At 32.8% G+C, this 15840-nt stretch overlaps 2 protein-coding genes across 3 annotated transcripts in view; both read left to right on the top strand.

Moving 5' to 3' along the window:
- LOC102601617 (tropinone reductase homolog At5g06060-like) overlaps positions 1 to 3303 on the top strand; it is a 10111-nt gene extending 6808 nt beyond the window's left edge. For both annotated transcript variants that reach the window (XM_015311034.1, XM_006352638.2), the window contains exons 3-5: positions 753 to 969; positions 1617 to 1723; positions 2795 to 3303. In XM_015311034.1, coding sequence (XP_015166520.1) covers positions 753 to 969; positions 1617 to 1723; positions 2795 to 2983 — 513 coding nt within the window. In that variant the 3' untranslated portion in view covers positions 2984 to 3303. The remainder of the gene's footprint in view (positions 1 to 752; positions 970 to 1616; positions 1724 to 2794) is intronic.
- Positions 3304 to 8159: 4856 nt separating this feature from the next.
- Positions 8160 to 10244, top strand: LOC102601281 (tropinone reductase homolog At5g06060-like). The gene is made up of 5 exons (XM_006352637.2): positions 8160 to 8251; positions 8368 to 8575; positions 9384 to 9600; positions 9699 to 9805; positions 10014 to 10244. Exons 1-5 carry the CDS (start codon positions 8163 to 8165, stop codon positions 10200 to 10202), a joined length of 810 nt encoding a protein of 269 aa, XP_006352699.1. The 5' UTR covers positions 8160 to 8162; the 3' UTR covers positions 10203 to 10244.
- Positions 10245 to 15840: the final 5596 nt, after the last annotated feature.

Below are 15840 nucleotides of genomic sequence, written 5' to 3'. Positions count from 1 at the left end.
GTGGGTGGGGGGGGTCGAGGGTGGGGTGGGTGAAAATAAAATTTTGAAATTGGAAATATTTTCTAAAAACAAATTTTAATTTATTTTTTTTAGGGGTGGGGATGGGGGTGGTAGGGGCTGGAGGGAGGGAGGTGGGATAAGAAAATTGAAGTTGAAAAATATTTTTTTAAAATAAGCTTTAAATTTACTTTTTCAACAAAAAAAAATTGATTTTTTCAACAAAAAAGTTGTAATTTAAAATTGGTGGAAAGTTTTGGAAAATGTTTTCCTTGATTTTTGAAGGGAAGTCATTTTCCTTGAATTTGAGGAAAATGAGTTGATTTGGAAAACATTTTCCAAAACATTTAACCCAACCAAACATGAGAAAATTGGAAAACATTTTTCGGAAAATGTTTTCCTTCATACCAAACACACCCTTAATCAGCATTCACAATGTAGTTCTAGAGGCTTTGAGAGTTTTGGTAAGAGGGGAGAATTTGTGGGACCTCTTTGTATTCCGTGTGAATTGAGTGAAGTTATTTATCTCTATAGTTTGTACTCTAACATGTTTATATAGTGAATTGTCCATCTCCTTTGTGGATGTAGGTCGGTTGACCGAACCACATTAAATCTTTGTGTCTTATATTTCTCGTTTATCTTCTTACTCGTGGTCTATTGAGGTTTGCTTTGTCAGCTTCTGCATAACACCTAATCATTTTGGTCCTAACAATATATTACCTTATTATGTTATAATATTGTTGTTGTTGTTGTAGATAAACAATGTTGGAACAAACATTTGGAAGCCTACTACTGAATATACTAGTGAAGATTATGCACATATGATGGCTACAAATTTAGAATCTTCATTCCATTTGTGTCAACTTGCTCATCCTCTTCTTAAATCATCTGGATCTGGAACTATTGTTTTCTTGTCTTCTGTTGCTGGTCTTGTCCATCTATCTGGTACTTCTATTTATGGAGCAACAAAAGGTACTCTTATACTCATGTATCCTTAAATAGTGAGTAATATAGCTACTAAGGTACGTATTGAGGGGCGGAGCTAGCATACTGTTAGGGGTTCATCCGAACTCCCTTCGACCATGTAGATGTTGAACCCCCTTCAATTAGTTCGTATGTTAACTTCTTTAGATTTTGAATCCCCTTATTAAAAATCCCAATTCCGCTACGATACCTAATTGACTAAGCTTATATATAAGTTGATTGATCCAACTGACTAGTCAACATATTTTAGCTTAATACTTGTTTGATAAACAATAAAGTGTTTATAAGACAAAGTTGTAAGTTGATCATCTTCTATGATTTTTCAGTTTATAAACACTTTTGGTTAGACTAAATATTTTACCCTTTTCTATGCTCGTAATGTTTACAAAATACTTTTAAGTATACTTAAGTAATTCTCAAAAAACAACTAATAAACATTTTTTAACTAGACACATCAACTACTTATTAACACTTTCGATACTTGTGTCCAAACAAGTAACTATTTATTTATACAAACAATTTCAATATTTAAAAAATAATTTTCAACATTTAAAACTTATCAGCTATTTACGATCAATGATCCAAGCTCGACTTTATATTTATTTATTTTCTTATTAACTTAATTATAATGACAGGGGCAATGAATCAGCTTACACGAAATTTGGCTTGTGAATGGGCAAAAGATGGAATTCGTGTTAATGGGGTTGCACCATGGTACATTAACACTCCCCTCGTCGAACATGTAATATTTCTCTCAACTTAATTATATCGTTCAAATATGTACAGTTTTTTTAATACATAGTATAAATTATTTAATTTATTTTTAATTATTTACATAAATAAGGAAAGAAATTAGTATAGGGACAAACACAAAGGTGGATATAGACCTCAATAGCTAGATTTGTCAAAAAGGGCCGGCCCAAGCCTCGCGGACCAAGGAATTTGAAGGGCTAGAGCGGGCCGGCCGTTCATTTGAAAGGGCTTGAAAATGCTCAACCAAACCCAATCCTAGAAAATCCGAGGGCTGGGGCGGGTTAGACCTTTTTTTTTCTTTCTTTTTTTCATTTTTTTTTCTTTTCAAACTTAAAATTCTATAACGTCAAGAAAATGAGAAGATTTCAAATCAAATATGTCAAACAATGATGTTGTTTCAATAACACTAGCAGAAATCTAGTGTAATTAGAATGTATCTAGGATACTAGATATACGAGATACATGAATGTGGTGTGATGCATCCCAGATACGCGAGTGACAAGCGAGATGGGAGGGAGGCGAGGACGCGAGATTTGTGTGTGTATTTTTGAGTTCATGTATCCGAGATACAACATAGCGTGCCTTTAAGTAATTAGCTCAAATACTAGCGAGATTGTTGTAAGTTACTCTTAAATAAATAGTTTTGTCCCATGGCCGACCCCGACCCGTCCCCGATCAAGCCTCAAGGGCCAAGGACTTATATGGATAGTCTTAAATGAGCTTGAAAAATCTTATCCCAACCCTACCCCAATAACGGGTTGGGTTGGGCCGGCCCCATGGGCTAAGCCCATTTTGACGACTCTATCAATGGCTTTAAGAAATTTACTAAACAAATATAAATAATAGTTTTCGAATCCAATAAATTAAAATATTTTTGTATCAATGGCTTTATACGTCCACTTTGGATAGACCTAATATAATTAGGAGAAAGGGTATATTTGAGCGACTTATTAGGTAACATTATATATTTTTGTATGAGTAGTATAATGAAGGGTAAACTTGATCCTTATTCGATAGCGAAAAGACAAATTTGACCCTTTTGATGGCTTTGTATTGACAGGTGCTGGGAGATAAAGAATTTATGGAAGGGGTAGTATCAAGAACACCTCTTAAGCGTCCTGGAGAAGTTGAAGAAGTTTCATCAATGGTAGCTTATCTTTGTCTTCCTGCTGCTTCTTATGTTACTGGCCAAGTTATTGCAGTTGATGGAGGATTCACTGTCTATGGCTTCCAACAGCCTGGCTATTAATTATTAATAGCCGGACAGAAAAAAATTGCAGTCAGTTTGATAATAATGATCGAGTGATATTACTTCTTCAGCTCGAACTTAAGGACTTGTTTGAAAATGGTAGTGTAGAATTTCTAGCTACCTAGTACCTTTGTAATAATGTTGTATTTAATTTGGTCATGTTTTGTGTTTTCATTGAACGGAAACAATCTCTCTGCCTTCACAAGGTAGAGATAAGATTGTGACTGAATATGTTGTTATTATTATTGTTGTATTCTATGTTCCTCAGCGTGTTCTAGCTGAAACCTTCATGAATTAAAGTTGTGATGTGTTAAATATTATCGTGTTTTAAAAAAATGTATAATAGTATTTGATTGAGCATAAAATTTTGTATTTATTAAAAATAATGTTGATACCAACATATCAAAAGTAACTTTAATTAAAATTTATGATTTTGAACATGCCACACATATTTCTAAAAAAATGTCATTAAGATAAATGGGAAGTCAAACTAATTTTAGTGATATGATCCCTGTTTTATTTAAAATACATGTTTGGACTGGTTTAAGAGTCGCCACTTAATTTTTTGAGAAAAATCAAGAAAACTATTGTTTTCAAAAGACTAAAACAGGAATCTAATGAAAACTAAAAAGGAAAGGGTTCGGGGTTCTTATTAATATTCTAGGAAGGTTTTTAAAGCACCTAGAATATCCACTAATGTGGTTATCCGACGATTAACTATTTTGGCTAAATTTTATTCGAATTGACTTAACTTGCAAAAATTGAACTATTTTATAATTTAGAACTATTTTTAAAGGGGAAAGGGGGAAATATTGAAATATTATCTAAGTGAAATATTTTGTGGATTTATTTATTTAGTTTTAGTTGAGTAAGAAACGAATGATTTAGTTAGGTGATTAATTCAAAATGGGTGTTTTCTGGGGATTTGAATTTTCGACCTTAAGGTTAATGGAAAATTTTAACGAGCACATAAACACAACAAAGAAGGGAGGAAAAGAGATTTGGGCCCAAATCTGGTTTTTCTGTCCACCTGGGCCAGTATTTGGGCCCACTTTCGTTTTGGGCTTTCGGCTCATTTGAGTCACCTGCACATGTCCTATACTAGCGTAAAGAAATATTTTTCTTTGGACCTTAGGCCCAATTTTTCACCTGTCCTAAATTCTAACAAAATAATAAACAAGGGCTTATTCCCAAAATAACAAAAATACAATTTTTGGAACTAAGAGTGGGCCTTTTGGCCCATTCTTTTCAAATTCTCGATCTACTTCATACTCTTTCAACTATGGAACCTGTTCGTCAATTTTTAGGACCGACCGACTTGGGACGAAAGGATTTGAGCCTTTATGGCTCTCTCGAAATACAAAGAGGAGGCGATAGGAGTTCATAATGAACTCGGACAGATTTCGCATGCAAGAAAAAAATGAAATATTAACACATAATTCAGTCAAAATGAACAAAGGGAAAGAAAGATAAGACAAAAAAAAGGAGAAAAGCAAATACACATGTAACGATTCCCATAAATGAGCATACAATTCCAACTAGAGGATATTATAAAGATTTAAAAGGGCTCCACAGGAAATCCCACACATTATCACTAATAAGCATAAACTAGACAAGACTATGTAATACATAAAAAAAAAAACCAATGATACACATGTAACTGATTCCTAGATATTACAGAAAAAGTAGGAATAATAAAACAAAGGTAGAGGGACCAAGGAGACGCTGCCAGTGAGCATATGGAAAATACGAATTGACACAATGTTAAACGACGATTCTCAATCCATGGGGGTAAAATAAAGCAACAAAGGTGAAAAAGTATATTTTTTAATGGGCAAAAATCTCAAAACTAACAACTTCTTAACAAACAAAAAAAAAACAACTAAACCAAGGTGAAATTTTTTTAGAGATAAATCCACACTTAAGTCATAAACACACACATTTGCAGAGAATTTAACTTGCATACGCTGAAAAATAAAATAAAATTATGGACAACACGAATTAGTTGATCATTAAGTAATATGTAACTACAGGTGGTTCCAAATTTTAATTAGTAGGCGAGGGATTTTATACTACCCACTAATCATATATGATAATGTGTACTTACCAGTGGAACAATGTATACAAAAATAGAAAAATTGAAATTGGAATGTAAATAGCAGTAAAACAAAATATCTGAAATGAAACGCTTAAAAAAGATATGATAGATAGGAAGGAATATTAGCATGACCAGCCGTGAAAGCCACAAGTCACAAACACACACGCATGAACACTATTGTATACACATCGAAAGCAAATATACGATGCACATTAATTAGTTTTAAGACTCCGACTTTATTTTATTTTATTTTGAAAGGGAAATGACATTCACAACAGTAAGGAAAAGGAACTTCATATACCAATAGACAGTTTGGACATAAATATGAGTATTCGAGCAGTAGCATCACAGACAGACATGTTAGAAATTTCATCAACCTTGAATCCAAATGAGTTATAGACTAACTTAAGCCGACCAAGACAGAAAATTAGCTATCCTCAGGACAAGAAGAAATCACATCGAAGACAAGGATATTATTCCAACAGTGTTTCGCTATTTAACATATGGCAGCCCACCATTCTCAATTCGAAAGAGATGAGGAAAGAGCAAAAGAATAGCGAAGAATGTACCTCTTTTGAAGCAGCGAACTCGGATGGGACGAGCTAGGACGAGCAACGACTTTCTCCACACAAACACAAGCAGCGAACAACAGATTCGAGCAAAATCTCGACCCAACTAAACTTAGAGGAAGCGCTGGCGACGGAAAGAATAGAGGAACTTAGACTAGAATCAACTATCCTTCCTCCTTTCTTAGTCTATTTAGTATGTATTTGTTATCGTTCTTTACTGTGCTATCCTCTTTTTCGGACAAAATTTCCCAACTCCGAAAAAAATCTCCCCCCACAGTGAAATAAAAAGGGAATACATATATGGATTTTTTAGGCTTGATTGGGGGGAAAAATTGATTTCGGGTGAGGACAAGAGTACATTTGAAATTCAAATGCCACAAATTTCTTACACCATTTAGGGGAAACATCCTTTTTCTTGCGATTTTGACTCTTTCCAAAAGAGGAAAAAGGTGGGGACGCGTGCTTGCTGCTACTGTCCATCACATTGCCAACAGTTTGTTGGTGTTTTCTGGATTTCTTCATCGTTCGGGAATCGCTGTTGTGCTGCGTTTTGGAATTGTTGCTCACGCCGCTTGGGATTGCTGTTTGTATGCTGGAGTGTATTGTACATTGTTGTTATTATATTATATTGTTATAGTATATTGTTGAAAGGGTCCCTTTTGGTGGGTTACTCATGTATTGTTATTGGGCTGGAATTGAAAGGGAATGGGAGTGGGCTGCTGGAAATGTGAGTAAGAGGGCCCAAAATTTGGTCATTTAAGATGGGTAAGGGTAAAAAATTAAATCGGTTAGATTTCGGATTTTAAGAAATAGCCACATTGAGTTGAATTAACAAATTTGGCTAAAACCTAAATAAGGCGAACTAATATAAATTAATTAATGAGCTTCTTAATGTTAACGAAATAAATAATTAATTCGATTGTAAACTAATTAATTTAAAACTATAGCCATAACTTAAATGACGTAACTTAAATAAAAAGTGCTCTTCAAATCAACAAAATTAAATAAGACAAAATAACATAAAATAAGAATAATTAAACTAATAAAATAAATAACTTACAAGTATACTTTAAACCAAATTAATTTAATTGAATATTTAATTAAAACAAACTCTTTTTGAGACGAATTTCGAATAATCATAAAATATACAAATTATATACATAATTATGCAAAACATATATATTATCTAAAAATTATAAAAAGTAATAAAACTACCTTAAAATAACTTGAAAAGTATTTGAATTTTGTAAGGTCAATTATTTAAATCGTTTGAAAACTAAGAAGCTCGGAAATTAATTATTATCGGGGAGGGTCAAAATTGGGTGTCAACAATCCCTTCCCTACAAGTACAAAGTAATGCTAGAAAGCCACTCGTTTTTACAGTCCACCATGTGTTGTTTATTTTATTATCATATGTTTGAAGGCGACGTTGTTACGACTTACGAATCTATCTCCTCAAAAATCGTGTTGATATAGAACATGAAAAATCATCGACACTAAATAAAAATCGCGTGGTGAAATGAATAAAATTCCTTCAATTTTAATCAAAAAACATGGGAGTTAGCTCGAGTATTAATTGTTATTTAATTCCAGCTTTTCACGTGACATACATGTTTAAAACCACAAAATTAAATGTCATTCGTTATTATATTGTCATCTTCCACACGGTTTAGCTACGGGGTCGTTTGGTTGGGAACAAGTTATACAAGGATTAGTTATCGTGGGGTTAGCTATTTTGGGATAACTTATCCACCATGTATATTGCAATTCCTCCGAAATCAAAAACGAATTTTTCCATACAAGAACAGAAGCTCACAGAGTTTGAAGGGAAAGAAGAAAAGGATTTAGACCAAGAAACTCGATCTTTGACCAAGTCTAGGTATACACAGAGATTGTCTCTTGATATTGATGTGGAAAAATCAGAGACGTTAATCAAAACCGAAGATATAAAATTTGAGCCGTTTGGTAGAGGGACAACTGTGCAAAAATAGAAGCTTCCAGCTGTTTTCTCTCCCATGACAAACATGTGAGGAATATTAGTTAGTTACATTTTGTTAGCAATGCACGTATAGAATAATGACAATTGTATAGGATTTTTTATTATTCTTTAATTTTCTGCCAGTAGATACATGTACAAATACCCTGTTTTGGGATTCAATACGATCATCAGAAAATTGGCCAAATTTATTCTCCTTTCAATGTATATGAGATAACTTATCCCATCACTATGATATAAATGGTGGGATAAGTTATCCCAAACATGACAACCAAACAAGATACATAATTTTTATCCCATCACTATTTTCTTATCCCGTCACTATTTATTTTTATCCCTCATACCAAAAGATTATAGTATAAGGTTTTGAAAATAAAAAATGTATATATTAGCTGTACGTACTACTTTATATAATGTTTAAATTTTTTTAGAGCAATTAATTAATTAATATGTATATTTTCCTATATATATATACACACACAATATCTTCGAAGCAAGAAAAAAGTAAGAACTCAAATGGCTAAAGTTGCAGCGTTTGCCAAAAGTTCTAGATGGTCACTTAATGGTTTGGCTGCTCTTGTCACTGGTGGCACTACTGGAATTGGGTACTTTACATTTTTAGTTTCACGACGATGATATAGTGTAAAAATTTGTTATTAGTCGTTGACTTGTTGTTCGTGCATATAACTTAAATCTTGAATAAGTTTTTTTTTTTTTTTAGTCATGCAGTTGTAGAGGAGCTAGCTGGACTTGGTGCAAAAGTGTACACATGTTCCAAGACAGAATCAGAGCTTAATGAGCCAATGAAAGATTGGGCAGACAGAGGCATACAAGTGAAAGGCTCAGCATGTGATGTAACTTGTAGAGACCAAAGAATTGAGCTCATGAAAAAAGTTTCCTCTGAATTTGATGGAAAACTTAACATTCTTGTGAGTACCATAAATCCATCTTCTTATTATTAGTCAAGCCGAAGCACTAGATCCGCCCCTTTGGCCTTGTCATTACTGTTAGTGTGACGATTCGTATAGCTGATCAACCTAACTAAGTGCGAGACTATGGGTTTGACTTTTTAATATATAACACTGGACTTATTGTACTTTTAAAAAAGTATGGATTTAGAATTTAAAGAGTATTTCTTGAAATGAAATTTTAGTAGGTATATATCGATCTATACATGTGTCAAGTCGAAGTACTGGATCTGCCCCAATGGCCCTGTGAGGATTCATATAACTAATCCACCTAACTTGTTTGGATTTAGACATATCAAGTACTGTATATGATATATTCATAGAGAGATTTAATGATCAAAATCAATAAAAAGGATCAATTAAATTAAAGTTGCTCTTCTAGGCGGGTAAGATCTAGTATTTGGTGAGATTTTAGTGGGTTCTCAAATACTTAAGAATTTATTCTCAAGTCAAGCCGAAGCACTGGATCCGCCCCTGTCAATGTGGATTTGTAGAGTCTTTTGGCCTAACTTGCTTGGATATTAGACGTTTTTGATAGATGTTGTATTCAAAGTGAGATCCAATAGTTAAAATTAATGAAAAGACGTATCAATCCGAGTTGCTCTTCTAGGCGGGCAGACAACTCCTGATTCTTGAATAGTTAGGCGGAAGTTGAAAGAGCTGCTCTAATGTGAAATTGATAGATCCAACACTGGAAATTAACATTTAATGTTCATTCAGTATAAAAAAAATTGACCAAATTTACTATTGCCTTATGTTGTTGATGTAGATAAACAATGTTGGAACAAACATTTGGAAGCACTCTATCGATTATAATGCTGAAGATTATGCACACATGATGGCGACAAATTTAGAATCTTCATTCCATTTCAGTCAACTTGCTCATCCTCTTCTTAAATCATCTGGAGCTGGAAGTATTGTTTTCACTGCCTCTGTTGCTGGTCTTGTCCATCTCTCTGGTACTTCTATTTACGGAGCAACAAAAGGTACTCTACTCGTGCTTTTAGTTTAAACATCAGGTGCGAGTAAGTTTTTACCTACTACTCATACCATCTTCCTTTGATATAATATTAACTGATGGCAGCGGGAATGATTCAGCTTACACGAAATCTGGCTTGTGAATGGGGAAGAGATGGTATTCGTGTTAATGCTGTTGCACCATGTTACACAAATACGCCCCTCGTGAAACATGTGAGATTCTCCTCTTGTTGATTCTGTGTCTGATTATATATTTGCATCAATGCATAGATGAATCTAGGCTCATTTTAAATTGGAAAACGGAAAAGGGTCAAAATGCCCTTAAAGTATGCAGAAAGGTCATCTGTTAACAGTTTGGTTAAAAAATGCTCCAGTGTCTTAAATGTTGTATGTGATGAATTTGGTGGTTCTATACTGACAGTTGCTCAAGGATAAAGAATTTTCGGATGCCTTAATATCAAGAATTCCTCTTGGGCGTTCAGGAGAAGTGGAAGAAGTTTCATCCCTCATCGCGTATCTCTGCCTTCCTGGTGCTTCTTATGTCACTGGCCAGATTATACCAGTTGACGGAGGATTCACCGTCTATGGCTTCCAACAGCCTGGCTATTAAGTTGTACTTGTGGTTGTTTGAATAAAAGTCTTGATCATGTTAGCATTTGCTCATCTTTAGTGTTGTAATGTGTTAGACAAGCGATATTGTACTGAAAAACACAAATTATATCTGTTACTGTCCAATTTAATCACTTATCATTATATCCATATTGCTTAGTTGATCTTTTCATTATTCAACATCATGATTCAGAAACATTATTTTACGACAATAAAAGACCAGTAACACTCGTGTTTCCCCAAAAGAAAGATAAATCTCTGATTGAATAGCTGATTCAAGCGTCAACAACAGGAATGTATTGAGCTTATGGATCTACAATCTGTTACATCAATCTCAGTGGGAAGTGATTCTCGCCAAGAAATGAAACGATAAAAACAGCCTTACTCACACACCTAGAGTTCCTGTTGCCATAATTTGCAGCAAATTCACAGGTGATTTCCCCTTGCATCCCCTCTATGACAGCAGCATCAGTAGATGGCCTATCATTCTTCATATTCTGCTCTCCATGATTGGCATGTTCAATAATTTACTCTTAGTATCCTCATTCTGTCTTGCTAGATTGGTCATCTCGCGTACTAGATGACTTGGCAGATAATGTTGAGTGGCGGTATGAACTGAGGTGCCTGTGGAACAGCATTAGCCCTCAATGTTGGCTCCAATTGTTGTATCATAGGCACAGATCGAAGATGAGAACGATACAATGCAACTCCAACACAACAAATATTAGTATTTAACATGTTCGATAAACTTCTGAAGCATGTTATATACAACCTCCAATATAATATTCGTAACCATAAACCACAACTCCAATTTACCTACAGAAATTCATGAACAAATATCCATACACAGTAAGAACAACAGAGAACAAAACAGTTCAATAGCTTTTCCCAAAGAAATGCTCCAGAGAGCTAACAGGCTTGCCACACTCAAAATTTATGACATCAAATATATATCATCTCTATAAGCAGCCAGAGTAAAAATTAAGAGAATCGACACATGAAACAAGATTAACTGCATCTCAGACATTTCTAATGGCCGCGATTTTCAATGTAGAGGAAACAAGAACTTTTATTGAGGCACTTGACATGGAAATGCATAATCAAGTCAAATATCAATGAAAGATACCATATACAGCTAAACTTGCTCCACCAACACAAAAAACGGATAAAGTAGAGACTGCAGCATCAAGCTAAGTATTACTATTACCTGTAATTTTCTATTTGATAACACAGATACATTGTTGAAACACAAAATTCAATCTTGCCAAGTTGCAATATCGAAATCATCAACAAAACCAAACTTTTAGCCCTCTGCTCAAGATTAATTATGGTAGCATCTTGTTAGAAAACATCTTCAATTTCCATATTTATTTTCCTTCTCATATCCTTTCTATCTCGTAGAGATAGACAAGAGAGAGTTGTTCAGATGGTAAACATCTCTCGCTTACAATTTAAGGAAATGATTTGAGTCAAGTGCGCTATTTCTTTGCAAAACAATGATCAATTTCATATCATGTTGCAATTCCACCAAGATCTCTTCGTTACATGGGGAAAGAACCGCCGATCTGAGCTCATTAGTTTACCCCATCTGTTTGAATTATCAGTATCAACTCAAGACGAAAAACTGGTAATAGACACAAAGTCATCCATTCCGGCTCTATATTTGTTCGAATAAAATCCTTAGCCAATTTCACATGTCTATCTTCTAATCGATGATTAGGCCAACAAAACGAAACGGTAGTCAATCCTATTCGTATTCCCAATAGGGGTAGTTGGCAATTGAATTCATTTTGACCATTATTTTCATGAAGCAAAAAGATGAAAGTTTCTAGCCGCGGTTGACAGAGAATATAAGTTCTAAACACGCTATACTTTTTGAATCCCATTATAATATTACACCAAATAAGTTATTGTTGCTTTACTAGATAAATTCATAATAATGTGTAAATAGAAAGAAATACAAAGATAAATCGTAGATCAAACAAAAGAAGGTAGACATTAATAGATGAATTAAATAACCTCCATTCCATTTTTGAAAAAAGTGTGAATAAGAATGTGTACTTTTTTCCCCCCTTTTTTGATTAAGAATGTGTAAAAAATTAATTACAGGCGAAAATGAAATTTCTTCTCAATTGGCGCCGCCAACAAAATAGAAGCGGTAAAAATTGACCAACGCCGCACAAATTCGGCTTCTTTATATTTTTATACGTACGGACGAAGACCAACAAATCGGAATTCCAGTCTTCTGTGACTTTTTATTTTTTTTTATGTCTTGGCGGCTAAATATATGTCATCTCCACCAACAACAAATAATCCTGAGACCTCACAAGATTCTCAATCACTTCTTATAAAAAAAGAGATTAGTTACACTAAAACGAAATAATATGACACTCAATTTCGAACATGCATATTCTAATATCAAATACTTAATCCTACAGTTACATCTCAATAACATAATCCAATATTGATTACGCCCCTAACTATATATGAGTTTGAGAAATATAACATGAAATGACTATAACATACTACATGTTATTTCCTTCAAAAGTTTATAAATCAAAAATGAAAACTGAAAGAAAGTATTACTTGATATGTTATATCGTCAATATATAAAACTTAGATTTGTTACTTCTTCTTTTTTTTAGGCGGAACCAATTTTCAAAGACACAAGTAGATATTCAGAACTGGCCGATCCATTATTTAAAGAAGATATTCCAAAGAAGTTTTAATCAAGTGGTTGCGATTGCTGCCATGTGTCTACAAGAAGATCCAACCGTTCGTCCATCGATCAGTGACATGGTCACTGCTCTCACTTTCCTTTGGGCCGAATCCGGTAAGGGATTCGGGTCACCAGTTTCTCCCCATTGCCCGTTTCATCGTCTGATAATGAAGAAAAAAAGATTACAGAACGAGAGAGTGATTGCAGAAGCCATTGAATGGGGTTCGAACTCAAGAACCCAAAATAAAAGATTACCATAATTTTCACATATGTAAAATTTTGCGCAAATTAAAATAATGTTATCGATTTAATATTATAATTATTCGACTTGTAATTGTAAGTGAGTTTGAGTTTGAGACTATATAGAGTGGTCTTAAAGACTTCATTAATTACTTTATATCTCAAAATTAATATTTATTTTCTACTTTATTATTAGATCTCAAGCTAACGGTCTTGTTGTTGTATATCAGTATTAGTCCTTCCACTTCAATGTATGTGGTGATGTTTTAACTGAAAATGAAATTTTAAAAAGAAAAAACTTTTTTAAATTATTTGGTTTAAAACTAGTCAGAGATATCTCTTTGTATGTTAATGAAAAATTTGAAGTTAAAATATTTTCGTATAAGAACATATGACATTCTTTTTACCAAAATTGAATTATATTGACCAACATATATGATTCAATGAAGGTCTAAATAATTAGTGGAAAATATTTTTATCATAAATGAAACAACAAAAAGATTTCTATAGCAACAAGCTGATATTGACCTCAGCTCTGAGCAATATTTTTTGTGTGTTCAAGATAAGTTTCTATACATAATATTATAATAATAAATATATATATATATATTTGTAGAAGTTATTTCCGAGGTGATGATACATTGATCTTAATATAATTTACTTGAGTCAAGCTCTACCTGTACAAAATAGCGGTACAATAGCATATATACACCATCCTTACCAGACTCAACTTATAAGATTATACTAATATATAATATATTGTTATAATCAAATCATTTGCATCCCCTCTCTTGTAATCTTTTGCTTAAATCATACACAAGTAGAAGTCTAGATCGAACCTTCACCACCACGAGAGGTGAAAGTCTAGGTGGTATTAAATGACATTAATAGTATTAAAAAAATCATTACATTGGTATTAAATTATTTTGTAGTATATAACAGAAAGAGAATCAATACGTATAGCTAGCTCAATTATGTTTCTCTGAAATTCATAAGATATGGCCCATGCTTATCGTATTCAATGTACAGGACAATAATGCTCAAATAATTAAAGGCCCACCAACATAAAAATTGTAGTATTTATAGGTCACATATAGTATCTTCTTTATGAAAATAATACTACTATATACATACAATTAAATTTTTTTGAATAATCAATTAGCTAGACAGAAGAAATTTCACAATGGCAAAAGTTGGAGGATCCAGATGGTCACTTAATGGTTTGGTGGCTCTAGTCACTGGAGGCACTTATGGAATTGGGTGAGCCTTTAATTTCTATAACTTTTCTGAGTTTAAATTCTATAAATATCGATAGTATAAATGTATAATTAGATATACCATATTAACATACACAGATAGGACATTTATACCTTGGAAACCGCATAATGTCTGCGATTCGTAGTCTCCAAAATGAATCATCTCTAGTCGATGGAAAAATATAGGCAAGAAAATCGAAAAAATAAGTGCGCAACACGAGGAAAATCTAGCAAATTAGAAAGATTTATTTCACTATCTCTCTTCGATATTAGTTACTCAAGTTTAAAATAATCTAAATAAAAAGTGTGTTGGTATATTTTTGTATAATTCGCATGTACAACATAAAGTACTTATAGTCGTATATTTAGCATTGAATAATTAACATAAAATTTAGGTAGAATTAGTGTTTTCCTCTAATGTTGTTTTAGACTATGGTTTAGTGTCAATCGAAAAATGGACGTTGGATAGGAAGATCGAAGACTTGTGTACTAAAAAAAATATACATTCTAGCTCTTAAATAGTTGAAGAAGAAAGTCTCCTCTCACGTCATCATTGGCTTCGACTTTGTATTTAATCAAATGTTTTGATTGATACATTGAGCATGTTGAAACATTTATCATTTTCTTCACTTTTTCTGCACATAGTTTTCTTTAAAAAGAAAAATGTAATTTCCCAAGTTGAATATGATGTATTATCATGAATTTGTCTTTCAAAAAATTATAAGCAATTCTAATAATAACATTAGTTATTGACGTAGAGTAAATGATAAGTAACTGACATATATAATATGTTAAATTATACTAATAATATAATAAATCATTGTATATATATATATAAATTATTCCTTTGTTTATTCCTTATCATTGTCTTGGTATACCTGAAGTCCAACAGTCTCATATATATGTTATCACATATACATAGTGAAATAACTTATTCCACAATAAATTATTTCAAAATAACTTATTTTCAACCATTCCAAAATTACATCATTCTTTGTAGGTCCATTATATTGATATAATAGACATAACTTAACAATTAAAGGTACGTATACGACTTTAAAGAAAATATCAAAAAATGAAAAGAATGTTCGAGAACACAATTTCAAATAAAATAGAGTTTGGAGCCAAAAAGACCATCTCCAACTCATCTCTATTTTACTCTTCATTCTCTATATTTGAAGAGTAAAATAGAGAATGTCCACTCCAACCCCCTCTATATTACTCTCTATACTCCATTTATAGAGAGGTGAATAATAGTTCTCCAAATTTGGAGAATTACTATTCACCTCTCTATTTCACTTTTTGATTATTTTAATATTATTTCTTTAATATCATTAATTAAGTTTTATTTGCAATTATTTTCTAATGTAATATAACATCTAAAAATAATTGACAAGTTACTACTTCCACCCAAATTAATAATT

Source organism: Solanum tuberosum, unplaced genomic scaffold (assembly GCF_000226075.1).
Source record: "Solanum tuberosum cultivar DM 1-3 516 R44 unplaced genomic scaffold, SolTub_3.0 scf00150, whole genome shotgun sequence".
NCBI lineage: Eukaryota > Viridiplantae > Streptophyta > Magnoliopsida > Solanales > Solanaceae > Solanum > Solanum tuberosum.
The sequence above is the reverse complement of the archived record's forward strand: the minus strand, read 5'-3'. Positions and strand labels throughout refer to the sequence as shown.

Excerpts from the sequence above, each read along its gene's own strand:
- LOC102601281 (XM_006352637.2), top strand. The coding sequence starts at position 8,163 with ATGGCTAAAGTTGCAGCGTTTGCCAAAAGTTCTAGATGGTCACTTAAT. Across the intron at positions 9,601-9,698 it reads TATTTACGGAGCAACAAAAG|CGGGAATGATTCAGCTTACA; the intron begins GTACTCTACTCG and ends AACTGATGGCAG. Across the intron at positions 9,806-10,013 it reads ATACGCCCCTCGTGAAACAT|TTGCTCAAGGATAAAGAATT; the intron begins GTGAGATTCTCC and ends CTATACTGACAG.